Below are 27,346 nucleotides of genomic sequence, written 5' to 3'. Positions count from 1 at the left end.
TGCTTTATCTGTTGAAAAAGAACGGCTCATATAAGTAATCATATAATTCTACAGCTGTTGGAGCAATTACTGATGAAAATAACCGATAATCTTTGTGTATGAGCATGATGTCCTGTGCCCAAGATTTCCTCACAGAGGGACACGCGCTCGGTTAAAATTATTGCACATAACGACATGAGAAGTGAGGCCCTGCACATAATTCACCTTCACCTTCTTCTCAAGCTAAAGGCAACATAATAAAAACATTAGTGGAGTTTCCTTCTGTGTAGGAGAGCTAGTAGGTGTGCAGAAACCTTGTACATTCCCCTCTGGAAGGCCCTACACCAATCTGAAGAGAAGAGGCCCTTCCAGCCACTAAATAGGTAGATAAATTAAGGTGTGAAAAACATTGTAAATTAACTGGAATATAAGTCCGGTGAGTAAAAGCTTTGGGAACTGTTCTGCATTAAACCGTACCCCTTTTTCATTTATATTATATCTTGCATCATTTTTGCAAGCCCGTGTTCCCTTTTATGCTAGTTTTCCAAAATATTTTTTTTTTTTTTTTTTTTAATGGCAGAAATGGTTCAGTGTTTTGAACGTAAGATGTGGAGGAGTGGCCCCAAGGCAAATATTCAAACAATGACGTGTTTTTTCTACCAACATGTCTTGGGGGGGACATCTGAATGTGCTGTAAACATGTGTGGGATGATGCTGACTTTTCGCGCAACAAGTTCAGAGGTCCACGTTTGTTCTGAATAAAAACAACCTCTGAGGTTTAGGACCGGCACAGCACGACCTACCAGGCAGCTGTGCATGGAAACAGACGTATCTGTCCGACCCGTCGGCTGTCTCTTAGACGGCAGACACGTTGTTGGGCGTGAGGGTGTGTGCTTCGGAGCCCGGCTGCTCTTTGGGACTGGATTTGTCCAGGACGGATATTTGTGTGACAGTGCTGCTTTCGTTGAACAACGTACGCCGCCGCTTGCTGTAGCTCAGGTAACTCTGAGTCTGCCACTTCCAAAACCGCTTCTTCATCTCAGCCTGCACCTGAAAGTCAAATGCAGATTTGATGGAAAACATTCAGGACTTAGGGGTCATAATGTTACCTTATATTTGTAAAATACAGTGCCTTGTTAATGTATTCAGTGACAAAAAATATTAATAAATAAACTGAAAATTGGCATATGCATACGCATCCATCCCCTGCTATCAGAATCAGAATCAAGTTTAATCGCCACATAGGTTTGCACATACAAGGAATTTGACTTGGTGTTGATGGTGCAGACAGAAATAAGAATACAATAAAATAAAATTTAATAAAATGGATACATATACAGAAGCAATATACATTCAGTAAACTGTGCGTTAATGTAACGCAGAAGCTTGTAAGCCTGAACGGGGGAGAGAGACAGTGTCCAGTGTCACAGGTGGCTCTTGGCCTTGTTCATAAGACCGGTTGCAGATGGGAAAACGTTAAGACTCCTCTGGAAAGTTCTGATGCAACCAATTACCTTTATAAATCAAATAATTAGTGAGAGGAAGTCCATGTGTGTACAATCTAAATGTCACATGGCCTGTCAGTATAAACACACCATTTCTGAAAGGCCCCAGAGGCTTCAGCACCACTAAGCAAGAGGCATCACACCATGAAGACCAAGGAGTTCTCCAAACAAGTCAGGGACAAAGTAGTTGAGAAGTGCAAGTCAGGGGTGGGTTATAGAATCCAAAATGTTTGATACAGCAGCATCAAATCCATCATCTTGAAATGGAAAGCACATGACACCACAAGAAACCTGCCAGGACAGGACCGTCCATCTAAACTTACCTCCGGGCAAGGAGGACAGTCAGACAGTCCAGAGATTGGAGTATCTGTACGCATCACCACCATAGACAGTATACTTCATAGAGCTGGTCTTTATGGAAAAGTGGCCGGAAAAAAAAGCCATTGCTAAGTGTTAAAAATAAGATTGCATGCTTCAAATTTGCCAAAAGGCATGTATGAGCGACTCCCCAACTGTATGGAGGAAGGTGCTCTGGTCAGGTGAAACTTATAATTTTTCAGCCACCAATGAAAACGCTATGTCTGGCCCAAACCCAACACATCCCGTCACCCGCCCGAACACCGTCTCCACAGCATCATGCTGTGGGGATGTTGTCAGCAGCAGGGACTGGGAAACTGGTCTGAGTCGAGGGAAAGATGGGTGGGGCTAAATACAGGGATACAATTTTGAGCAAAACCTGCATCAATCTATCTGTGATTTGAGACTGGGATGAAGGTTCACCTTCCAGCAGGACAATGACCCAGAGCATACTGCCAAAGCAACACTAAAATGGTTTAAGGAGAAACATTTTGGTTTTTTAAGGCTGACCATTTAAATGTGTCATATTTGGCCTAGTCCAGTGGTTTCAAACTCCAGTTCTTGAGGGCTGCTGTCCTGCAGCTTTTAGATGCATCTCTGCTTCAACACACCTGACTCAAATATTTGCTCATTACACAAACTCTGTACAGCTTTACACTGCATACTTGTAATGCAATTTAGACATTTGACTAGGTGAGTAGGGCAAGGGATGCATCTAAAAGTTGTATGACTCCTCAAGAATTTTAGTTAAAAACCACTGGCCTAGTCAAAGTCCACACCTCAATCCAACTGAGAATCTATGGTTAGACTTGAAGATCGCTGTTCACAAGAGAAAACCATCCAACATGAAGGAGCTGGAGGAAGTCTTTTTTATTTTATTTTGTCCTATTTGTTGTTTGCTTCATAATGAGGAAATAGCACATCATCAAAGCCGTAGGCATGTTCTAGGGGGTTAAATACTTTTGCAAGGCACTGTATTGATGGACACATCTTCCCAGGTTTTTTTTCCCTCGCCCTCTGGGAATATTTTTATTGCAGGTACAAAAACGATGATCCATCCCAAAACCTTAGGAAATCTGTTTTTTAAAGATTGCAAGAAAGTCTGACATATGTGAAGGAAAATATAAAAAAAAAAGAATAGTTTTTTTTAATGTTCATACATCATTGAGTACATTTGAGCTCATTGGTAACACAAAATTCAAGCAGTGAGACTAAAGAAAAGATAAAAACTACCAACACCAAAAACAATAAGCAAACCAATTTGGAACTGTGTCCACTAGATGGCGATAACTTTCTATCCAATGACACGATCAAAGTTGTCCCAACATTAAAAAACTGATTTTCAACGTTTACCTGTAAATACTGAATATGTGAAATTCGGTTCAGTGAATGGAAAACAGGACAAAATTGGAGGAGCATTAGATCCAAAACGGAGAATGTGCATGATCTGTACTCACCTCTCCATTTAGGAAACAGTACAGCAAGGCCACGACAAATCCCTTTAAAAGACGAAAAGGTCAAGTCAGTTGTTAAAAATTATTTTTTTTTCTTGATTGTTAAAAGGCGTGCCTCTATCCGTACCTGGAAAGATCCCAGACCCAGCTCGATGAAAATGCGAGCTTCTGCTCCTGTATGTTCTGGCAGGAAGGCAAACACCATGTAGTGCATCCCAAACAGTGGGATGAGCAGCAGGGTGGATTTGGCCAGTCGCCTGCAGACACACACACAGCAGACCCATGAAGATCCCGCGGGCATAGCGCCATGTGTCAGCGTGGATGCTCATAGAGAAGCATTTGTTCTCGCTCACTTAAAATGGCTTGTATCGTTGCCACCGACTCCAGGAGACGTCAGCTTCTGGACCAGAATACGGATCACGTTCAGAAAGATGATGAAGTTCACCTTCGTGGAAGAAAAACCTAATAATGTTTATTTAACATCTGGGGTCCCTGCTGAAAGTACTTATTATTGATCCAAACCCACATAATCTAGAGAAAAGATGAATGCACACAATTGTGGTTTTGGCTCACATATATCTCAAATATTATTATGGGTGATGAAGATAAAATGTAAAAAAGAAGATGTTCCCCTTTGCTGCTCTTTGATATTTCTAGTCCAAGTTTTTCCAACAGGTTGAGGGCTGGACTTTGACTGGGCATCCTAACTCCTTTGTGTTTTAGACATTCAGATTTGGTGTTGTGTTTGGGATCATCTTCCTTTTAATGAACCCGTTTGGCCCAAGCTTGGCCTCACATTTGACTCCGTAAAAGATAAGTATACAGAGGAGCTCGTGGTAAACTCAACGACTTGCAAGGTGTCCACACTGCAAAAACAGAACTAAAAGTACAATTTTCTTAAAATTAGTGTATTTGTCCTTGATTTGAGCAGGTAAATAATATAATTTGCCAATGGAATAAGATTATTCCACTTAAAATAGGAACAACTCATCTACATCATCTTATATCAAGTGCAGGATGTCTAATTATCTTATTTTAGGGGTAAAGATACTCATTCCATTGGCAGATAATCCTATTTACTAGCTCAAATCAAGGACAAATAGACTAACTTTAAGAACATTTTACTTGTTTTTAGATCCATTTTTGCAGTGCAGGTCCTGTGGTTGGAACAAAACCTTTGATCACAACAACAAAAGGTTGTCCTGTTTGGTTTTCTAAAAACATGATGCTTTCAGGAAGTTCTTTTTCAGAATAAGTTTCATTCAGATGCAGCTTCACACACCTAAGTCATGTCTCCATGTTCTTCTTTTAACAATTTTCTAAGAGAAACAACTCAAATGAGCCAGATTAGTTTCATCGTGAGCCATCAGCAGGGTAACCGAGGCCCGCGGAGTCTCAGATGGAGCTCTTGGGATTTGGCTTTCACTGAGACATGCCCAGTCTGACCCTGGGGTGAATTTGCTCGGACATCCATTCCTGGAAATTTTGGACGTTGCTTTAAATGTTTTCCACTTATAAAAAAATATTCTCACCGTAGCATAATCGGCTTCAAATAGTTTGGAAATGACCTTCCAACTCTTCCCAGATTGATCAGGGGGAAATGTTTGCTTTTCTCAGGATCGTCGCTGATGGCTTTCCTCCCTGGTCTTCAGCAAACACAGAGCTGTATGGTCCAGAGGAACATACGTCCAAGGCTTGAGCTTTCATACATGTGATCTCGCTGACAATGATCGGTGAATCCAACGCTTTGTTTAGCAGTACATGGCTGCTACTTTTACCTCAAATATTATTTGAAACAGGAAACATGTTGCTTTTCACACACACACAGCTTTTCTATTCTTGCTTAAAAACTAAAGAACATGTATTTTTATTGACAACAATTAGGATTCTGGTGGATGTAGAACCTGTTGAAGCCCAGATAATGGCTAGGAACTCCTGATATGTCAACACCCATAACTGAAAGAGGTGGTATTTACCTCACAAACATAACTGGAAAAAAACATATATATATAGCCGGTTACTGCAAATTCATCCTGACAATGAAAACACAAAACACCTCCAAAAATAAAGTCAACTAACAGATGGGAATTGGGAGCAGAAATTGTAATAGTGAGGAAATCTTATGAAACTGAATGCAACCCCACTTACAATCAATTATATATATTAAAAAAACACACACACAAACAGAGCACTTAAATATACTTAGTTATTGTTGTCCATCATGTGATCTGTTTTCAGTTTAAGAAATACATCACTTTCTCATGTCTGGTTATTGTTGCCAATCTGATAAACACAAGGTTAGAGTCAAATGTCAGCCAGGATCTAAGACTGAGGACTCTTATCATCCCTCAGTAGCCCCCTCTGTGTCTGCAGTGTACTCACCAGTAGGGAGGCAGTTATTGGACCCTTAATGATCCACCAGATGAAGGCCACATCTGTGTCATCCCAGCACCTGGGATGCATAACAGCCAATAATATAATAAACAAAACAATATCAGGCACCACACTTTTATGTCCCATCATGAAATACGCAATATGTTACCGGAGCCGGAATGCGAGACATTAAACAGTAACTCTGAATCTGTGGCTCACGTATTATGATTTTAACCATTTGTACAGGCACCATCTCTGTAGAAATACCTGATTAGTGGCTGAATGCATCTGGCAAAGTAAAATGTTGAGCGAAGCATAGTTAGGTTCCACATTCACTGCAGAATATGTACAGACTACTGTTTTAGTGACGGTAAATGGACTGAATTTATATAGAGATTTGCACTAGAGTTCTATGCACTGAATCACACTCACAAATGCACACACATAATTCACCTAATTATCTACTATTTACCTATCTATTTACGATACTGCCATTAGGTCTTGTATGATAACTGTCATCAGAACTGGCTACAATCGGCATTGACACCTCAAAGCAATCAGAAATCAGGCACAAAATTCTTATTAGTAATTCTCTAAACCTCGCTCATTTTCCCTAGCAACTATGTTTAAGCAGTTTAGGATTTTATGAGCTCCATGATGGATACAATTTTATTCTAGGCTTCATGCAAATGCATCCAATCTTGTTTTTATTGCCAACACGCTAACAAATAGGTTTTCCATAAAATCTGGATAGTGAGTTTATTTTATTCTATTTTTGGACTGTAACTGTTACAGAGCTTCTCTCATTGTTCAGTTCATCCAGAAATACAAATATGCTTGCCATGCCAAGTATGACCTTTTTTAAGAACTTATCCAACTTTAGGTTTATTAGAAACAATCTAACTCTTGAGTCAGAAAAGTTGTATTTTGGGACCATGATTATGTCACACATGTCCTACTGTGTAACAAGTTGGGCATTAGTCTGTACGACGACATTAAAGACAATTGAAACAGTTTATAAACAAGCTCTTAAGGTATTGCATAAAAAAAATATTAAAGTGTTCCATCACTCTCAGATGTAAAAAAAAAACAAAAAACACAACGCTTAAACTGGAACAACATTCTTAAACATACCGATGCTATCTTGATTTACGAAATCTTCAATGGCAAAGCACCTCCTCCATTATAAGAATAATAAAAAACTCCAATGGATCAATAAGAGCTGGTTCTAGAGGTGACTGTGTGGTTCCTTTCAAAGAGTGCCTTTAGTCAAGGCACTTTTTCTGTAGTGCCTCTCACACCTGGAATTCAACACCAAACCCAACCCGTGAACTCCTGACTCTGACCTCTTTTACCAAACTCTTAAAGCTTGGCTATCGGAAGAACAGCGCTGTTGCCATAACTGTGCCTAAATTTGTATATTTGTGTAACACCAGCACACTGCTGGGGTACCATCCATAATTCTTACTGAATTACCATATGATTACAATCATTGGAATTTAATTAATGTAATACGTTTTGAGTATTGTGTGCTTAAAATGGCACTTTATATTGACTGTGCAAACGGGCAATCTGCAATATAATTGCTAATTTAACACTTTAGCACTTCAGCACTTTAATCAGTCCTTTGATATTTAATTTTAGCTTCTTAACACTAGTGAAATATGTACGGTCCCCTGATCCCCTTGGCCTCGTATGTTTTATGATCCACTATATTTTTCATTGTTCTTGCTTTTCCTTTTATTTTTTATCCTATTCTTTTTAAAGCAAATGCTTTCTCTCTATGTAATTACTCCACCTGTTTATACTGCTCACAGCCATAATATTTCACTCTTCTGATTGTTGTTTTGTTGATTTTATTATTTTATGTTGTGACTCAACCTCCCGAAGGGACAACAGATGGAAATTAGCCGTAAGCTAGGATCTGGCACGTTTACATGTCCATGGCCATTAATATGCATCGTCCCTTATTAAATAAATACACTCAAACTCCTTTTGTGTCCCTTTTAATGGGAAGCACACAGATGAGGGGACTGTTTGGTATGTTGTGGGGCTTTTTCAGTGTGTCTGCTTTTTCTCTTTCTTTTTTTTTTTAATCCCTGACTTTCACCAGCAGCCGCAGCAGAAGCTCACCCGTTATTATTGTAGAAATTTCGAGTGAGAATCCAGGCTGTAATGATTATCGTTGGTAGACCTGGGAAGGAGTAAAAATAACACAGACACCGAAGCATTAGACAAAAGGCACTTGTTACCGCTCTAACAAGAAACTCTGAGAAAGCAACGGACACCCACCCCAGCCGATCAGTATATACCACCAAAAGTATTTCTTTTGAAAGACGAAGGTGAGTGCGAGCAGCGTCTGCAGGTACATGCCCTCCACCAGCAGCCAGAAGTAGTTGGCCAGGATACTGAACTGGAAAAAGGCCACAGCGGACTTGCAGGCTGTCTGCCGGAGAGGACAAAGGTAAACGTCAGGTTACGTATGCAGCAGGGGTGAATCAGGACATCACAAAACTACCCAGAGGAACATCTAAAGCACTGCTGGCCTGTAACCCCACATTATGTAATAATGTAATAAATTCCGTTTTTAAAACGTACTAAAACATCACTGAAACTGCATTTTGTAGTAAAAGGTAACTAAATACCTGAGTGCATTTTGGAATGGTTTACATTTTTAAGTGGTTATAGCGGTTTCGCTCTCATTTTTTTGTTATGCATTAAACAATCACAAACCAGTCTTTGTGTTTATCCTAATTAACGTACATATAACTGTCATGTTACGAAAATGTTACATTGATATCTTTGATACTCAAAAGTTTTGAACCTTTACTGAATGCAAAAGTTCTTTGAATGCCAATCTTTTGGTCATTTCATTGCCAAAGCAGGAACATCAAGACAAAGTTTATCAGGAAAAAAATATGAGACTCTGCAAAACGGCTTCAAAGGCTAAAGCACAGAAAGCATTAAGCAAATTTGCCAAAACAATCTTGATGATGGTCAGGAAACTATCCTGTGGACTGGAGAGACAAAAGTGGATCTTTTTAGATGATGTCATGTTTTGTGTGGCATAAAACTAACAAAGCACTTCAGAAACAGACCATCACACTGACAGACCAACATAATGGGGTGGTGTGATGGTTTGGGGCTGCTTTGGGTTCTGCTTAGGTGTCTACCAGAACATTCTGGAGGAAGTTGTCCACCCAACAGTACCGAAACCTATGTCCATCTATTGTCTATCAGGCAACATCTACTCTGACTAAAAACAATAAAAAAAAAAACATACTTACATAATTAAATTTAGGAATGGCTTAGCCAAAGTCTAGGCTTTGACCTAAAAGGGGACATTGATTCTAGAAAACCCTCTAACGTGGATGAATTAAAATATTTCTGTAAAGCGGAGCACTTCGAAACTCCTCAGTGGTGATGGTAAAGACCTACTGTCAGATATCGCTGCTGCTTTATGTGAGTTGTTGCAACAACTGGTTATTAGGCTTAAAGGACAAATACTTTGAGGTAACCGTTTTCTCTTTGTGAATGAAACCATCATTTGAAAACGACTTTTTGCGTGTAATCAGGTTCTCTTTATCCAGTAGCGGAAAGGTTGTTTGATCTGAATCATTTGGCTGTGACTAAAAAGCAAAAAACAGAAGAAATCTGTATAGGGGAGTAAACTCTTTCACAGCACTATATTAAAGGCAGGATTTCTCATTTATGTCATGGTTTGCACCGGTTGTGTCATCGGCAAACTCCTCACTTTCCAGCTTTACATTTAACGCTGCCACTGTGCCAGCATTTGTAACCCTCCTGCAGCTCACTTTATAATGACTTTTTGAATAACATGTTGAAACGCCACCTTCAGAAATTTTTTGATCGGTTCCACCAGACCAGGATGCTGTTAGGCACACTGAAGAGTCGGATCTAAGCAGCGGTCATAAAAACATCACCTCAAGGTGGACAGGTAGGATTGTTTGATGAACATTGTAATAAAGTATACGAGAAGTTATATGATGTCGATCTTGTTTATTACAAAATGGCCAGAGATTATAAACAAATCCAGCTTGATTTAGTGCTGTCAAAGGTAGAGCCAGGAGGAAAAGTTGATGTCACTAGGAACGGCTGAGAGGCTCAGAGCAGATATTGTTCTTGCTCATGAAATCAACCACAGAGTCCATTCTGCTGCACTGTAACTGACTTTTATGCTTACATGTTACTGTCCACTGATTTTACTTTCTTTAATTGCCATCTTTGGTTATGAAACGAGGGTATATTGAGAAAAAGATAAAACAAAATGTAATGTATTCTGCATTCTGCAGGTGCATCCCCTCCTTTATTTGTTTTGTTAGACAGTGATCCAACTCAGTCGCGTTAAAGCCTCACTGACTGATTTTTTTTTTTATTGCGGTGCCGGCGCAGATGAGTCTCAGATGGATGCTGAGAGACGAACGAAAAGACAGAAAAAGGTTTACTTAGGGACACACCGAAAGGGCAAATACATTGCAGTGAGGCAGTAAATAGTAAAGCTATGCACCGAATTGTGAAAAAATATGATTTCACAAGGTTATTTGCTCTGATTTTTTTTTTTAATCTAAAAAAAACAAAATCCTAATTTTTTTCTCAGCAACGATGATAATAATGATGTGACATTGATCCCTTTTAGTTTGGATATGCCATGTTTTTATTGCCATTTCTCTGTCTGGTCTTGAATAACTGTTGTTGGAGGTTTATTTTATTGTTAGATAACATAACTTTAGTGGAGCTGATCAACCAAAGACAACGAGCTTGACTGTAGAGAAGACATGATAGCAATCACGAAAGAAAACATCTGACTGATCGGAGGAAGTAGTAAAACATTTATGTTTGACTTTACATCAATGGGGGACAGTCCATGGGCAGCCTCACTTCTGAGGACATGTACTGGACAGCTAACACCACAGTCATGGCTGTATTTTCTCACAGTGCTCAGGAGATTAAACCCGTTACAGCAGCTCGGAACGTGTTTCTACATCTGCTCCACCGAACGCCTCTTCTTTCACAGCATCTTGGTGTGCTGTGGCTCCGCAGCAAGAACAGAAAATTTCTACAGAGAACAATAAAAACTGCCAAGAACATCATTGACCAACAGCTACCCGCTGTGGACAATTCATCAACTCACGCCGCCCGCAGAGAGCGTGCAATATTCTGACAGACTCGCTCTGTCCTGCCCACCGCCTGGTTGAATAACCGCCTTCAGGGAAATGTTGCAGATCCATCAAAACAGACTCTACAACATTTCTGAACAGCTTCTACCCTACAGCTGTCATCATTATGAATTCTGACCAAAATAGCTCATCCCACTGACTGAAGTTAGCATTAACGGACAAGATATTCTTCATTTCATGAATTTGACCTGTATGCAATATCTAAGAGCGTGGCATTAAATGCTGGCATGAATATGCCATTTGAATGTGGTGGTGTTGATGAATGAGCATTATTTATTTTATAATTAGCTTCTGTTTAATATTTTGTTTTGTTGTTTTAGTTAATGATAGAAGGTCAACTGTGTTTTAGACTCTAAGGCTAATTAGCCCTTTATTTTGTATAACTGTACAGCTAAAAGACCCAATGATGATCCACTTTCAGTTTTCTGGCACAGGCCTTGACATTTCTACTTAAAGTGTCCTGCTGTTTCATCCATCGATCCATCGGCACATTGTCTTCTACTTATCTGAGATCAGGGTAATCTGTTTCACAGAGATTATAATCCCGTACCTTCTAATACGGTTCCTTTGAAGAGAAACAGGCCCACAGGAGTTCCTCTATCACGCGTGACCGACTTAAGCAAAGCATGCAGTTCCAGTTAAAGTCCAAACTAACCACATGGATCTTTGTGATGGCTAGACAGAAAATTATTTAACTTGGCATGCCCCCATACATTAGTTGGCACGCAGACAACATCTAATAGTGGTTATATTCAGACTTGTTGGCACCAAGATGCCACTCTTTGCTAAAGTTCTCTAGCCGTGAACTTTGAAGATTACATTTTAGACTCTTTCCCATTTTGAAGAGAAATGCTTATTCCTATCATTAGTTGGTCGCTTGTTCGATCACTTGAGGCTTGACCATTCATGGCATTTGTAAAGATGAATACGTTTATAATCCATGAATTTCCAGGCAATGACTAAAGAAAACTAAAACTAAATATGTCAGTTTCATTCTGGTTGTTTGAAAACTTATTTTTAAGAAATAAAAATTGTCATCTTTTTGAAATTGGAGAATAAAATCTAACCACCCAGGTATTTTACTTACACCCTTTAAATATTTCCATTCTCATGCAGACTTGGATAATGTCAATAGCAAATTCCATGTTTTATTATCATCATTATGAATGATTGTATGTTGGGGTCATAGGAAAAGGCATACATTATGTTTTAGCATCTACACCCTTTTTAAACAATATATGCTAATTAAAAATGAATGTAAATTGGCATGCCTGTCTATTTCATTTTATGTTATTGTTTATTAAAAACAGATAAAAAATGAATAAAAAGATAACATATTACACCAAAGGGCACAATGGGTAGCGCTGTTACCATGCAGCAAGAAGGTCCTAGGTTAAAGTCCTCCCCTTGCCCTGGGTCTTTCTGCATGGAGTTTGCATGTTCTCCCTGTGCATGCGTGGGTTCTCTCTGGGTACTCCGGCTTCCTCCCACAGTCCAAAAACATGACTGTTAGGTTAATTGGCTTCTCTAAATTCTCTTTAGGTGTGAGTGTGTGCGAGAATGGTTGTTTGTCCTGTTTGTCTCTGTGTTGCCCAGCGATAGACTGTCCAGGTTGTACCTCGCCTCTCACCCATTGACAGCTAGAGATCGGCACCAGCAACCACTCACGACCCCACAAGGGATAGATGTGTTAGAGAACGGATGGATGGATGGATATTACACCAAAGGTAAGCGGTACTACTCTCACCCGTCCTATTTAGGCCTCACTCCCCCTCTAAATGAGTCACAGAGAGTGCTGATTCCTCACAGACAAACAGCAGGGACACTCACTCCTCTCACAGCAGCTTTATCAGCAGAAAACCAGGAAGTGAAAACCTCATCATTAATGCTCAGACATTCCCTGTATTTTTATCCCTCTCTCTCTCTCTTTTCAAGAAAAGAAGATATACAGCATAATCCTGTCAGAGATGCTTGCAGGAGTTACAGGAGCATTTCCGGTGGATGTTTGCTCTCCAACCCATTTCTGCTTGTACCAATTTCTCACTGCTGGGGAGTCGATGTGCTGATGGAAGTGAGGGGCGGCACTTACTGTTGACATGAAGCAGTGGTCCATATTTTCATCAGAAAAAAGAACCAGGTCTTTGATGAAGACAGCGCTGGCTCTCAGGATGAAGGAGAAGAACAGGTTGATGTGGATGTAGTTCCTGGTGCAGTGAAACTTCCTGCAGAGAAAATTAAAAAAAGTTCACATTGGGTACCTTCCTGTTCTATGTGCGTGCATAAATTAAAAAGAGCAAAAGGTTGGAAATCATTACCTGAAAACAGTGAAAACAAAAATGGCTGATATAAGTGAGATGAGTGAGGTAGCATAGCCAGCAGTGTACAACTGCTTAAAGTTGGAGAAATATGTCGTCTGAAAGAGATGAAGAAATAAAGTTAGCACACCACGCCAAAGTTCTCTCCAGCAACTTGTTCAATCATCAAAATAACTGATCTGACCCATTTTTCTTTCTTTTCAGTTTTATGAGGCTTTAAAAGAAACTCTAGATAATTTAGACATAATGAGATTCAATGAATATTATTGAACCTTTGACGAAAGCAAAGCTGCAGTGTATAGCAAATGTCAAAAAGCAGGAGAGCCTGCTGGGTGATACAGTGAATCTCAGCATGCAAACACCAGTTCAAATAGCAGTTTTGGATTAATTTTAATGATTTTAATTTTAATGTTTTCTTTCCTTTAGTGTGATATATCTCCTGTACAATTCAACATGAAAACACTGATCTGTCTGGGGCAAATAAGTAAATTAATAAACAACATTATCCCCAAACCTGAACTGGTTGCATAAGTGTGCATGCGTCAGGCCCTTAAAATACTTTTTTTTCCATTCAGTTACAACCTTTAGTCTTCTTGAGTTGACACCACGGTCAGTTACAGTCGATCTGCTGAACCTGAAACCTGAAAGTTGGGTAGTACTTCCGGGATTCTCCTGACATTTGCTCATCTGCATCCCTTAGCTGTCACTTGTTCTTATATTTGCGAAACTGTTGGGTTATTTTTCAATTAAGGGCTTTCCTTATTAATAATTTCCTTTGTGTTGAGTTTCTAGTTCATTATTTCTCTTGCTGGTACTAGTCCTTTGCTATTGGCTGCTTGGGTCCTTTTGTGTTTGTGTTTAGCTTCTCCTGTGTTCATTCATTGTTCATCAGCATCCCTCCTGAGCTCCTCATCCTTTCTCCCAACTCAACTGCCACCAATTCTGCTGATTGTTCTCACCTGGCTTTACATCCCTAATCATCCACAACATTTAAGCTCTGTGGTTTCTTTGCTCTCTGCTGGATTATTTCATTTCACCCTGGTTCTATGTCCTGCATTCATCATGCCTCATCTGTAAATTTCCTTAATTTTGATTATTAAATCATTAAATTCCCATTTGTTTGCCACCGTCACCTTTGCGTTTGGTCCAACAACAACCCTCCAATGACAGATACAATATATTCAGTCAAAGACCATGGCTACGTCACACCGCGGGTCTTGATGATCAATTTAATTTTTTTTGCAAAAAAAGGCTCCTCCCCTGTGGAACCAACTCCCAGTTTGGTCCGTGAGGCAGACACCCTGTCTACTTTTAAGACTAATCTTAAAACTTTCCTTTTTGACAAAACTTATAACTAGAGTGGCTCATGTTACTCTGAGCTACCTTTATAGTTTTGCTGCTATAGGCTTAGGCTACTGGAAGACATCAGGATCTAACTTTCTCACTCTTTAGAGTTCTACTGTTCTTCAATTATGCATTATGTGTTGTAATTTCTGCTTTAACTTTCTGTTCTCTCTCTTTTATCTTCATAGTAGGTACACCTGGTCTGGTTAACTGTGACACCATCCAGGGAAGACAGATCACCCGCTACTACCATCTAATGTAGAACAGATTACTGGATCAATGTGTGCTTCTGTGCTTTTTTGTCTCTCTTGCTGTGTCTCTGATCTGTTTTCTCTAACCCCCAGTCGGTCGAGGCAGATGACCGTTCATACTAAGCCCGGTTCTGCCGGATGTTTTAATTCCCGTTAATGGGGAGTTTTTCTTCCCACTGTCGCTTCATGCTTGCTCAGTATGAGGGATTGCAGCAAAGCCATGGACAATGCAGACGACTCTCCCTGTGGCTCTACGCTTCTCCAGGAGTGAATGCTGCTTGTCGGGACTTTGATGCAATCAACTGGTTTCCTTATATAGGATATTTTTGACCAATCTGTATAATCTGACCCAATCTGTATAATATGATTGAACTTGACTTTGTAAAGTGCCTTGAGATGACATGTTTCATGATTTGGTGCTATATAAATAAAATTTAATTGAATTGAAAGTGACCCGCAAGAGCAGATAACAAAAGGAGACGTCACACAGCAGCGCACTGTTTGAGGAAGTAAGGGTGAATGTAATTGCTTCTAGAAGTGTTCTATAAAGTTTTTTTTTTTTTAAGAAAAACCTCGAAAAGAAGGAAAAAATTTGAAATAATTTGCCAATGGAATAAGTATTTTACCCCTAAAATAAGATAATTAGATATCTTGCACTTGAAATAAGATGACAGAGATGAATTGTTTAAGGGTAAAAATTCCATTGGCAAATAGTTTTATTTACCCACTCAAATCAAGGAAAAATACACTAATTTCAAGAAAATTTTACTTAATTTTAGTTCCCTTTTTGCAGTGTGGAGTGATATTACACACTTGGGAAAAATATTTAATGCGCGTCACAATCCGGTGCGCCTTATAATCCAGTGCACCATATGGTCCGGAAAATCTGGTAGGTACAACTTGCTAGTACCAGGTTGGAAGACCTTCAGAACTGGCTTAATTCTTGCCGGCAGAGATTCAACATGGAATCTAAGGCTACGTTCACACTGCAGGGAAATGCGACCCAAATCCGATCCTTTTGGATATGTATCGGAATTTTTTCAAAGCGTCCGCAGTCTGAACCGCGTCATGTCTCATTTTATCCGTCTTTCACGTCACACTCCTGTCTCTCACTACACATCCACTCACAGTTGCAGCAGTTAGCGCTGCACTAAAGATCATTGTTAATAGCTGTGCTGCTTTCTTCTTACTTTATTTAGTCTCGTTATGATGTGGTCTTAAAATTGTCGACTCCCGTTGCTTAACAGCTTTCTAATAGTAGCAAGGAGAAATACGTTTCTTTTTTTTGTTACAAAACTTTATTGAACACTTCTAGAAGCAATTACATTCACCACTATTTCCGCAAACAGTGTGCTGCTGTGTGACGTCTTCTTCTGGTATCCACGCATGCAGGTCGCTTTGCGGTCTTGAATCGTTCAGGCAGCAGTATGATAACAGCCCCAATTTAATAATATGAACGGCCAATAAACATCTGATTTCAGCAAAAAATCGGAACTGAGCATCAACACGTGCAGAGTGAACGTAGCCTGAGACATTCTTCAGAGATTTCTGTTGGCACGGACATTAGCATCAGTAAGACATGATCTCCAGGTGTGTTGGGACAGAAAATATGTGGTAGGCTATGGACAAGAGATGTCCTCATCAACCTGCCAGAGTTTAAGAACTTTGCACAGATGCAGGTAGAGCTCTAATAACGAAGAGTAAAGACTGAAGTTGATTGGAAAGGTGCTTGAAGAGTCATCAAGGGTGTAAGGGTGTCCATATTTATGCAACCAGGTTGCTGCCCCTCATATTTTTCTCCCTAACAGATGTGTTTGTTATTCAGTTAAATTGTGCAGGATTTATATCTATAGAAGTAATCAGATTAGAAGACATTTTAAATAAATTTTCATGGCTTCTAAACACCAGTACAACCTCAACTTATTTGCCATTTTTGTTTCACCAAACTTATCTTGTGCAGCCCATATTTTGTGACTCATATTTGAGTATTTTTTTTCTTCAAAGTTATGACAAATGTTCAGTTGACAGTAGGGTATTCGCTGTCATGAAAACAGCAACATTTTCTTCTTTTTTTTTCTCTAAGGGCTCAGATTGCTGCAGAAAACATCATATTTTTGACATCTGTCATCTACTCTGTCTAATTATGACCCTAATTAGAGCTGGAGTTTATAGCCGGTAATTTCGCCTATAACAGCAGGTTCTTGTTCTATAAGTGGTGTGAACAAAAAGTCCACACCGTTCCACAGAAACATAACAGTTTTGTCTCAAAGGTGTAAGACAATTTCAAAATAAGAAGGTTCGGCTAAAAAAAAAAAAACAACTAAAAATGTGATTCAGAGAGTAGAAGCAGAACACAATCAATGAATTTGGGGGAAAAAAAATAAATCAATGCAAATGATTTGTCCAGAATATAACAATGCCACCAAAGTAACAATAAAGCCTTACCTCTTGTCCTTTCTCCTCATCATCATCTTCAAACTCACAGGCAACATAGTAATCCGGCTGGACCTCGGACCAACCCTCCTCAGTGCATTTCCTATAAACATAAGCTAGAAAGAGGTAAAGAGTTTAATGTCTTGGACAGAAAATAGGGGAAAATTGCTATAGGTGGAGAAAAGCAGCCTTTAAAATCCTAATTCAGATATCTGATATGGTAGGGCAACTGAATTGATCAAGCGACTGTGGCTTGATGGGTTCAGTAGACGTCTGGTAATCAGAAGGTTGTGGGTTCGATTCCAGCTTCCCCTTGCCACATGTTGGTGGACAAGGGGAATTTGGGCACTTAACCCCAAATTGCCTACCGAGGTGCATCTCGGTGTATTGGTGTGTTGGCCTAGTGGTTAGCGCGCTTGCACTCAGAGAAGGATGCAAGTACCCGGTTTGATCCGCAGCAGAGAGTAAACAAAACTTTTTAAATTCTTCTCCACTGGCTGTTAAACTTCTGGCATTCCATTGTAGAATATGTAAAACCATTGTAAGAGCTAGGATTCTAATCCTGAACATTCTCTGTTGTTTCAGTGGGAGCAAGACCCTCAACCCCAGAACGCTTCCCGGGCGCCGCACATGGCAGCCCACGGCTCCCCAAGGGTGATGGGTTAAAAGCAGAGAACAAATTTCGTTGTAATGTATGTTTCAGTGACAATAAAGATGATATTATTATTACAAATCTTTTATTCATTGGATTTTTCTTATAAGCTATTCCATCTTTAATAAAAGTGGCACATCCTCCCCCACTACCATTACTTCCATCTTGTCTTTCTAAGATATATCCAGGAATCTTAAAATCTAGATTAGGTTTTAACCATGTTTCTTGAATGCACATTATATCTGGAATTATTTCTAATTCATAAACAAAACTTTTTAAATTCTTGTCCATTGGCTGTTAAACTTCTGGCATTCCATTGTAGAATATGTAAAACCATTAAAACAGCTAGGATCCTAATCCTGAGCATGTTCTGTTGTTTCAGTGGTACTCAAAATGGTATGAATCTGATCTGCTCGGATTTCCTTTATATCTAAAAACCTTCCAGCTGCTGTTACAATTGCTTTGATTTGATCATTGTTTTTCTTCATTTGTACTGTGACATTAACAATATGACACATGAATGCTACACAGTTTTCTTTTTTCACCACCATTGCATTTTTATCCACTCTACATTTATGCAAACATGCATTTTGAATATTTGTTGTTGGCACCAAGGTTTGTCTTTGATAATTCTGCCTTTGCTTTGTATTCCAAGCTGAGTTTCTTTGACTCGTTTCTCCCAAACTCATTCCTCCTGTGCTATCTTTCCTCACTCTTTTTAAAGCGTCAGCATATGAAACTCTGTTATTTTGATTCTTTGAGCTTCTCTGGCTTCCCTTTGTACAATACATCCACCATATGCTACGCTGTGTTCTCCTCCGCGGTTACAACATTTGACCTTACCATCCTTGTCACATTTTCCAAATTCATGTGGACCTCCACATCATGCACATCTAACTTTTCCTTTACATTCCTTTGCAATGTGTCCCATTCTTTGGCATGTAAAACATCTGAGAGCTTTAGGGATGTACTCTCTGACTCTGTAATTCATGTATCCCAGTTGGATATTTTCTGGCATGATATGTTCAAATTGAAGAATCACTGCCATTGTATCTTTAAGCTCCCCATCTCTTTTACTTTTAACCCTGGTGGCATGTGTAATTTTCCCTCCTCTAATTTCTTTTTTCACATCCTCCATTATCATTTCAATTGGAACTCCTGAAAATACTCCCCTCAACCTTGCTAAAGCTCCTGGAATATATGTTTTAATCCCCCCCCCCCCAATCAGGGTTTTCATTTTGATTATCTTCTGTTGTGATTCACTGAGTCACTGAATTAGCACTTTTCTGTTGTTCATGATTCTAGCCATTTTGATTTTCCCTATTTCTTCTTCTATTGCTTTAGTCAACTTTATCGGGTGAATAAATCCACCCTCTTGCTTGAATTCCACCATTACTTTAAATTCCACTTCTATGTTTAAGTCATCCATTTCTCATGAACTCACCCGTTTGTTTGTTTTTGTCCTTTTGCTAACTTCTGCCTCACTTTCTTTTGACCAACTTCTTGCCCTTTCTTGTCTCTTCCTTATCGCTCTTTTCATTCGTGATGTTCTTGAAATCATCCATTCCATCTCATTACCACTATTTCCTCCTGATGTAGAAGCCGTGTTGCTACAGTCAATGTACAGTTTATGCGATCCACCAAAATCAGATCAAATCCTACCGCCTTCGATTTTTTGCTACGTTCACTCGCTTCTCCTTCCGCCCCACTTATCCACAGCCGGCAGCTGCGGTCAGAATGCTGCACGGCCTCCGGATAAGACAGAAGTCCCTCACTCATCCGGCAGAGGAGAGGACGCAGAGTGAGGCTTAAATAGGGAGGCTGGCAGGTGAAGTGAGTCTGGCTGATTAATGACTAACAGGTGTGACTGACTGCAGAGGGAGTGAAGGGAAAGCTAAGTGAAGGGAAGGAGGAGCTGAAAACTAACAGAAAATAAAGTCAAATCATAACAAAACCCTAACAAGGAGGAAAAACTGAAAACTAATAATAAACAAAAACCAAGTCAAAATTAAACCATGACAATTTGTCCTTTTAGTTTTCTTTGTCCTCACCATCTCATCATTTACTGCGTGACATTTTGTTTTGTATTCTAACTCTAAATAATATGTGTTCACTAACAGTCTACTGTCTAGTATTATTACTTCTACAACTTTTAGCAGCAGGCATAGGGGACTTTTAAGGCGTTGTTGAAGAACCTCCTTATTTATAAAGTTTGGGACTTCTGACCCGAGTGTACGAATCAAAGGCAATAAAACCAGAAGGCAAAATAAGTTCACAGCAAAATAAGTTTTCTTTTACGCCTCATAATCAACAGAACAGTCCCAATATAAAATGAAAGGTTTAAGCCCATATTTAGGCCCAGATTCACATCGGGAGGTAATCCCACACCTGCTGTACAACTATAAACTGTAAGGGCTAAAAACTCCAACATGACTGAGATTTGAGTCTGTATTAATAATAATAACATGAATTTACATGGGTCCTTTCATTACCTTTTTTCGTCCGGTGAAGAGGAAGCACAATGTTTTAGTAAATAAATTATGTGCTCATTATTTGCTTCTGTGTTTTTGTAGAAACTAGTGTTCCTATATTTATATATAAATCCAAGATTTAAAACAAAAACTATGCACAGAGTCTAGCTGTAGCTTGGCCAGCTGAATGTCCACGTGCTGATATTAAATACCCTGAATTTCAAGCTCAGTTCTCCCACCATAGCCTGGAGTTTAAATGGTGGTGTTGGAAAAATGTGAATGTAATCATTTTATTTCTATCAAGTTACAGGTATTTGGTTTGTTTTAAGAGTTTGCTTTCAGGAAGGTTCTGTTGTACTTAACCTTAGACAGGGAGAACAAATGGTTCTCCCAGAGAAGGCCGCAACAAAGCTTGCTCCCATGTTTGTTTTCCACCCCCATGCTGTAAATTCCTGAAACCTCCTGGCCCATTCCTTCTGACCCAACCCTCCTGACCCCCTCTTTGATGTGTGATAATAAAGGCAGAAGGACAGAGATGACCCGGCGCAGACGTTCCTAAACCTTAAGGGAGTGTAGTTCTCCATTTGGGTATCCTCTGTCCTTTTCTATAGAAATGTTTAAAACTTGTGTTGTGTGGTTTTCATTCTAGGATAAAAGGGGTTATCTTTAATAATCCTATCAGGTGGAGCTGGAATCTGAGCTCCCTGAAGTTTCATGATACATAAAAAGGTTTTCAGGTACTCTGAAGGAATTCATGTTTTTAGCAGAAGACACAAAGTTTCCAGTGAGATGCTAGGTTTCATGAAGAGAAAGTGCCATCCAGCTTCTCAGCACAGTAGAGTGTGGGGGTTTGGGTTGTGGGTGGATTTACCGATATCCAGCAGCAGAACTGCGTAGCATGCAGAGCCTGAAGCCGCAGCAAATGGCTGGATGCGATTTTAGGTTTCAAGGTTGCGGCTCTGGAGACAATGCTAAAACTGATACCGCCGCGTTTAACAAGCAGTGTCAGCTCCCTACTCACGCTCCTGGCTCTTCACTGAACTCTTTGATTTTCCAATTCATTATTTTTTTCTGCAGAGTCCCATTGGAAAGGCTGGACCAACCTGTGGAGGAGGAAATCCAGCAAGGTCCAGAAACTGACTAAGACTGAGTTAAAAGGTCATTCACAGCCACCTTCGCCTCCTGATGCCTCCACACAAAGCATTCGCTTAACTTTCACTCATAATCCATTTTTTTTCCTGCACTCAGTCAGAATTTCACTACAGGAAACATGCCAGTGTATTTTCAGCAACCACTTTCTGTGCAACCACTCTGCTGTTCGCTTTTCTCTTGAGAACTCCTACATATCATAGAAATTTTACTGTTTCAGTGCATACTCAGAATTTGCTAAATCAACATTCATCTAACATTGTTGCGTATTTTCCATGCAAGCAGCCTTATATTCTTGCAATATTCCAATCAAATGTTCTTAAGGTTTCTTAACTGCTGTTATAACTCCGGCAGATTTTTACACTCCATTTCCATTCTGGCTCCAGGATATTGTCAGAAGATTTTTTTCATTTATTTATTTTTTTCTCCGTTGTGTGTTAATATAATTGAGAACGGAGCTATAAACCCAATCAAATGTTCTTCAGGCTTTAGGAAAGTTGCTGTTATTACTTTAGACATTTTTCACACTCCATTTCCATTCTGGCTCCAGGATGTTCTCAGAAGACTATTACTTTTTTTTTTGTTGTGTGTTAAGATAATTGACACATGAGCTATTTACCCTTCAGGCATAAAGATACCTGTGCCAGCGTTGCGCCAACACATGACACAAAGCACAAAACTGATATTGTCTTGGATTTTCAGACTCTTTGACAAAGACACAGTTTGGTCCCATTTCTTTAGCTAAATCAATCAATCAATCAGTCGATTATTTTTACATAGCCCTTTTTGCAGCCAACAAAGGCAATAAGTGCTTTAAAATTAAAAACACAAACATACAGAGATAAGCAAAACTAGGTGTATAACCATAAAACCAGATTAAATATCAGGCATAGAATGCAACCGTGCTGCTGGCCATTGAAAGCTTGCCTGAATAAACGTGTGTTGAGATTTGGTTTAAAAATATTTAGAATCATGGTGCAACGTAGATCCAGAAGGAGCTGTTTCCAGAGTCTGGGTGCGGTCACTGAAAGCCCGTGTTTGGACCTGGTCCTTGTAAAATCATTGATCCGTTTGTTGAAGACCTCAAAGACCTGTTACGGAAGCTCAGTAATTCTGACAAATAAGGTGGAGCCAGGCCCTTAAGTGTGTTAAAAACATACAACGAGTTTAAGATCTATTCTGAAAAAGACAGAAAGCCAATGTAAAGAGGATAAAACAGGGTGATGTGAGCTCATTTGGAGGTGTCGGTTAGAAGACGGGCAGCTGCGTTTTGGATGACGGTGATGAAGGTGATTGAGGAAAACCAGAGAAAGACTGAAATAAAGGGTATTGCAGTAATCAATCTGGTAGCTGATGAAGATATAAATGCAAAAAAACTGTTGTTTTTGGCAGTTTTCGAGATTGAAAATATGATTTTAGCATCACACAATAGATGACCAATTAAAGGACGATGTATATCTCAGGTCCTGCATTGGGTTTAGACCTGGCAGTTCTGGCATATATTTTTGCACAAACTGCACAATGACTAAATTCAATAACTGCTTTCTGACAGATTTTTATTGGGCCATTCGAACACCTTAATATGCTTTGACCTGAACTAACCCACTGTAGTTCTGCCTGTATGTTTAAGGTCATTGTCCTGCTGGCAGGTCAACCTCCACCCTGGCCTCAAGTCATTTACAGCCACTAACAGGTTTTCTTGCTGTATTCAGCTGTTTTTCTAATTTTCCATCGACTTCCCATCAGCTTGCCTTCTGAAAAGAAGAATCCACACAGTATCACCATATTTGTGGTGATACGTTCAAGGTGACGGGGGCAGGGTTAGTTTTACCACACCTGCCACTTTGCACGTCGCCCAAAATGTTCAATTGGGTTTCATCTGACAAGAACATCTTTATCAACATGTTTGGCGTGTCCCCTACGCTACATGGCTTGCAAATATTTTTATCCACCAAGATGGTTCTCTCTTTGTTTAATCCTCTACACCCTGACATTCATTTGTTTTTACAGTCTCTCATCTATTTCTGTTGTTTAACACTGCATGTGCACATTTGTTGTTTTGATGACACAGACCAGCTGGATCAGACAAGGGTCTGGAGCAGACAGGAGGGGTAATCTAAACAGTCTGTGCACACAGACAGACAGCAGCGCTCGGAGAAAACCGAGCAGTCTTCATAAACCACCAAAACGAAAACACAACACAGTCCTAGGGGAGCCCCGAAATAACACGGCGACTTCTCTGGGCTGTGCTCTAATGGATGGATGATCAGAACTGACCTCCATGTCAAAAAAGAAAGAAAGAAAGAAAGAAAGAAAGAAAGAAAGAAAGAAAGAAAGAAAGAAAGAAAGAAAGAAAGAAAGAAAGAAAGAAAGAAAGAAAGAAAGAAATTCTGTTTCACTACATAAATCATTGCGGCTTTAGGACAAAGTATGGACAAAAAAATAGTCGAGGAGAGAAAAAAAGCAGGAAAGAAAAATTTTCACGGTCGCTCTCCGGAGCATCTCAGCTGCACTCAAAATAAAAGTCAGAACAGTGAAGAGCTGACATTTATTTCTGAGTACATCGGTTGCTTTTGAGCACAAAAGCCCTCAGAATACACCATCGCAAAAATAAACCCCAACAGAAATTTTATCCATAACTGATTAAATTAATACAAAACTAATTGAAAGGCATTCAAAAAAGTTAATCTTGATAAAAAAGGAACAAATCTCTGAATATTATTTTTGTGCTGATATTTCTAAGGACTGACTCACCTTCGTTATCTACAAACAGCTGAGAGATGTTGCCACAGGAGACCTTGACCACCTGTCCCTCCTCAGCTCGGTTCCAACAGCGAATATCATCCCACAACGTTGGACAACCTATGAAAAAAAGTAAAAAATTAATACACGTCCACCAGGGTAACACAGTGTGTCCAGTGACTTCACGTTAGACAAATCATATTGTTCCGCTTCAGAGAAAATGGGGGGAATGAAGCTGTAAATCTAGAGATAAATGCTGCTAAATCACTAATTATCTGTAGAACATTGTTCATAATTAATGAGGGCAAATTTAAATAAAACATTACACACAAAATCAAAGCTAATTTTTTTAGACGGTTGCAGCTTGTGAATTTGTGTTTTCTACGTTTGTTTGTTTAACCTAAGAGTTAATGTTCCTCTCCTCAAAATAAACTGGGCCAAAAGAGCAGGGCATTTCGGTTCTGAAGCCACAGCTATGTATGGTCCGTAAAGGCCAACAAGGGAAAAGGAATTTTTATGAGCCAGAAGTTTTACATCATCTGTACTCTCTAAAAAAAAATGCCTCAATATATGTGAATGTTCAGCCCAAGAGCAGCAGCAAAAACAATTATAAATAAGAAATGCTAATTTATACATGACAGGATAGGGGAAAATTCTATAAATACTGATCTAAAATAAAAATGTACTCATTTAAAGCAGAACTGTGTAACTTTTAGCCACTAGGGGTACTAGACTTGTAATCTCCGACTTTAGTTTCCAGGAAGGCCATTAGCAACACTACACTGTCGAAAAATTAAACAGTCTCCCTCCGTGTTTTGGAATCTGATAGCAGATCACTTTGGACCAGCAGATTGAAAAGTCATGGAGTTACTTGTACACCAAATGAAGCCTGTCAAAGAAAGGCATTTTATTGAAGTACTGAAAAAATTTCAACATTAATGTATTTAACTACACTCAAAAAAGTAGACCAGGGCAGTTGTCCACTTTAAGTTAACATTTCATTTCCGGTTAACACATGTTTTTACTTGCATTTAATTTTACCCTAATATATTTTCTTAGTATTACTTACTACCCTAATTTACACTTAACTATCTTATTTACATATACCCACTTAATTATGCTCAAATGTTTTAGGCTTTATGATTTTAATCTCACTCAATTAAACTTATTAACTTACATACCTGCTTACTTACTTATTTACTGACACTTAATTACTTTTACTTTACATGGCTGTCCTTTTGTCCTTTTTTACCAGACTAGAGCAACTGAAGAACCAAATAATCAGCTGCAACACATGGCACAATGAGACATTTTATAACATCAAGGGTTATAATAACAGTATGTGGCTTATTTTAAGTAGTCAGATACATTTACTTGAACACTGTGCTGAGTTAGTTTGCATTTCTAGACATTGTCCCTATAGCTTAAATATTTCCTTCTTCTTAAATCTTTACAACCTTGCCTGCAGTGCTGACATTGTAGGACACTGTCTTTAGCATAGGGGACAATGGTTAACATGCTGTGTTGTCCAAATAAAAAGGCCAGCACTTGGTTATTCCATTAACTTTTTCTATTTAACACACTTAAAATTCTATGAGTCATGGACTTTTTTGACTTTGAATGCATTTTAATCCTGCAATCCCAGCTAATGAATCTTTTTTTTTTTCTGGAACAGAAACTTAGTTCTCTGATGTTAGTTTTCAAGGGGTTTCCCTTAGTCTGGGAAAGGCGGAGGGCGTTTGATTTTGTGACGTTCTCAGCCCTCCTCTCTGCCCACGCTTCCTCTCCGCCGCTGCTCACATCACATGGCCAACGAAAACCTCTCCCTACGGACCCCGGCGCTCTGGTCGAGAGTGTGTTTGTGATATGAGATGGTGGTAATGAGGCGCCGGACTCAATCCGCCCATCTCATCGTCTCGTACATCAAAGCTCCTCGGCCCTGCGTCAATTAAAACGGCTGCACGGAGAGATGCAGCAGCACTCATTCATAATGAAACACAGCGTCTGGCTGCTGCTGCAGGTTCTCCTGCCAAAGCTGTGAAGAGGAAGACATCTCGCAGGATAAACGAGCCTTTGAACTCTTTTTTTTTTTCATTTATTTTCTCCTCTTCATCAGTGCTGCAGATGACAACTTCATTTATTATGTGCCATACTGACTCAAGATGGAGTATCTATACATTGTCAAACACTGTGATGTTGACAAATATCCTCAACGAACTGTGACTTCATTCAAATGGACACAGTGGTTATGGGAGTATAATGGTTTGAAGAGGTGGTGGGAAAAGGAGCTCCTTCAGATGCTCATCAAAGAAAAGCAAACAGCATTGTCGTGGGATTTAGCAATGGGTGAATGGACTCATGCGTCTCATTATACACTCATGGCTGTCCTTTTGTCTTGTTTATAGTGAATAAAAATGAGCAGAATACCAGTAAATTTCAGCTCCACGGACCCAACGCTGAAGGATCAGTGGTCTATGTATAACACTGTTATCTAATGAAACATACATAAAACATACATAAAATCTCAATGAAACAAACCTTTTTAACTGAATTTTAATGTAGCAGAAATACCATGATGAAACAGCTAAAAAAGAAAAATAAGGGCTAATTTGAAATACAATTTTAAATGGATTATTTGTAAAGCTGTCTGTTATGAGTTGGCAAGAGCCTAAACAAACCTTTCCGGCCTATATCGTGCAAAATCAATGTGTTTGAGCTTTTAACTATGTTATGATGCTATTCCTTCATCAAAATCATACCCAATGTGGTGTATTGCTTGTTTCATGCATGTCAGAGTAATCCTTGAGAATTCAGCTTTCTAAGAAGCAGCGCCAAGCTGTCCTGGAAAACCAGCGCCCATGACCAGGTCTATGTAAAGCGGTCATTACTCGCCTCCTCCAGGAAGTACATACCTTGACCGCGCCACCCCTGCCCAGTAAACTACACACCCAACCACCAGTGATGTGAAGCAGAGCGCAGTCATTTCTGCACAAAGTTGAGACAAAGTGGCTCTTTTAGCACCTAATCTCCACAGCTACAGCAACTGCTCTTTTTTGATACCATGCTACAGTGGTGAACCCACATGGGGAGAGGCAGAGGCAGCGTTGCAGTGAAGGCAAAGGT

General features: G+C 39.5%; 1 protein-coding gene across 1 annotated transcript in view; it reads right to left on the bottom strand.

Annotated features, from left to right (window-relative positions):
* Positions 1-646: 646 nt before the first annotated feature.
* Positions 647-27,346, bottom strand: part of LOC105932858 (pituitary adenylate cyclase-activating polypeptide type I receptor) — a 45,833-nt gene continuing 19,133 nt past the window's right edge. The window contains exons 3-13 of the mRNA XM_036134265.1: positions 24,236-24,343; positions 17,222-17,325; positions 13,182-13,279; positions 12,956-13,088; positions 7,961-8,114; positions 7,802-7,862; positions 5,678-5,747; positions 3,649-3,740; positions 3,423-3,552; positions 3,299-3,340; positions 647-1,029 (exon numbers count right to left, since the gene is read on the bottom strand). Of these exons, the coding sequence (XP_035990158.1) occupies positions 835-1,029; positions 3,299-3,340; positions 3,423-3,552; positions 3,649-3,740; positions 5,678-5,747; positions 7,802-7,862; positions 7,961-8,114; positions 12,956-13,088; positions 13,182-13,279; positions 17,222-17,325; positions 24,236-24,343 (1,187 nt within the window). The 3' untranslated portion in view covers positions 647-834. The remainder of the gene's footprint in view (positions 1,030-3,298; positions 3,341-3,422; positions 3,553-3,648; positions 3,741-5,677; positions 5,748-7,801; positions 7,863-7,960; positions 8,115-12,955; positions 13,089-13,181; positions 13,280-17,221; positions 17,326-24,235; positions 24,344-27,346) is intronic.

This window comes from Fundulus heteroclitus, unplaced genomic scaffold, assembly GCF_011125445.2.
Source record: "Fundulus heteroclitus isolate FHET01 unplaced genomic scaffold, MU-UCD_Fhet_4.1 scaffold_78, whole genome shotgun sequence".
Classification (NCBI taxonomy): Eukaryota; Metazoa; Chordata; class Actinopteri; order Cyprinodontiformes; family Fundulidae; genus Fundulus; species Fundulus heteroclitus.
The sequence above is the reverse complement of the archived record's forward strand: the minus strand, read 5'-3'. Positions and strand labels throughout refer to the sequence as shown.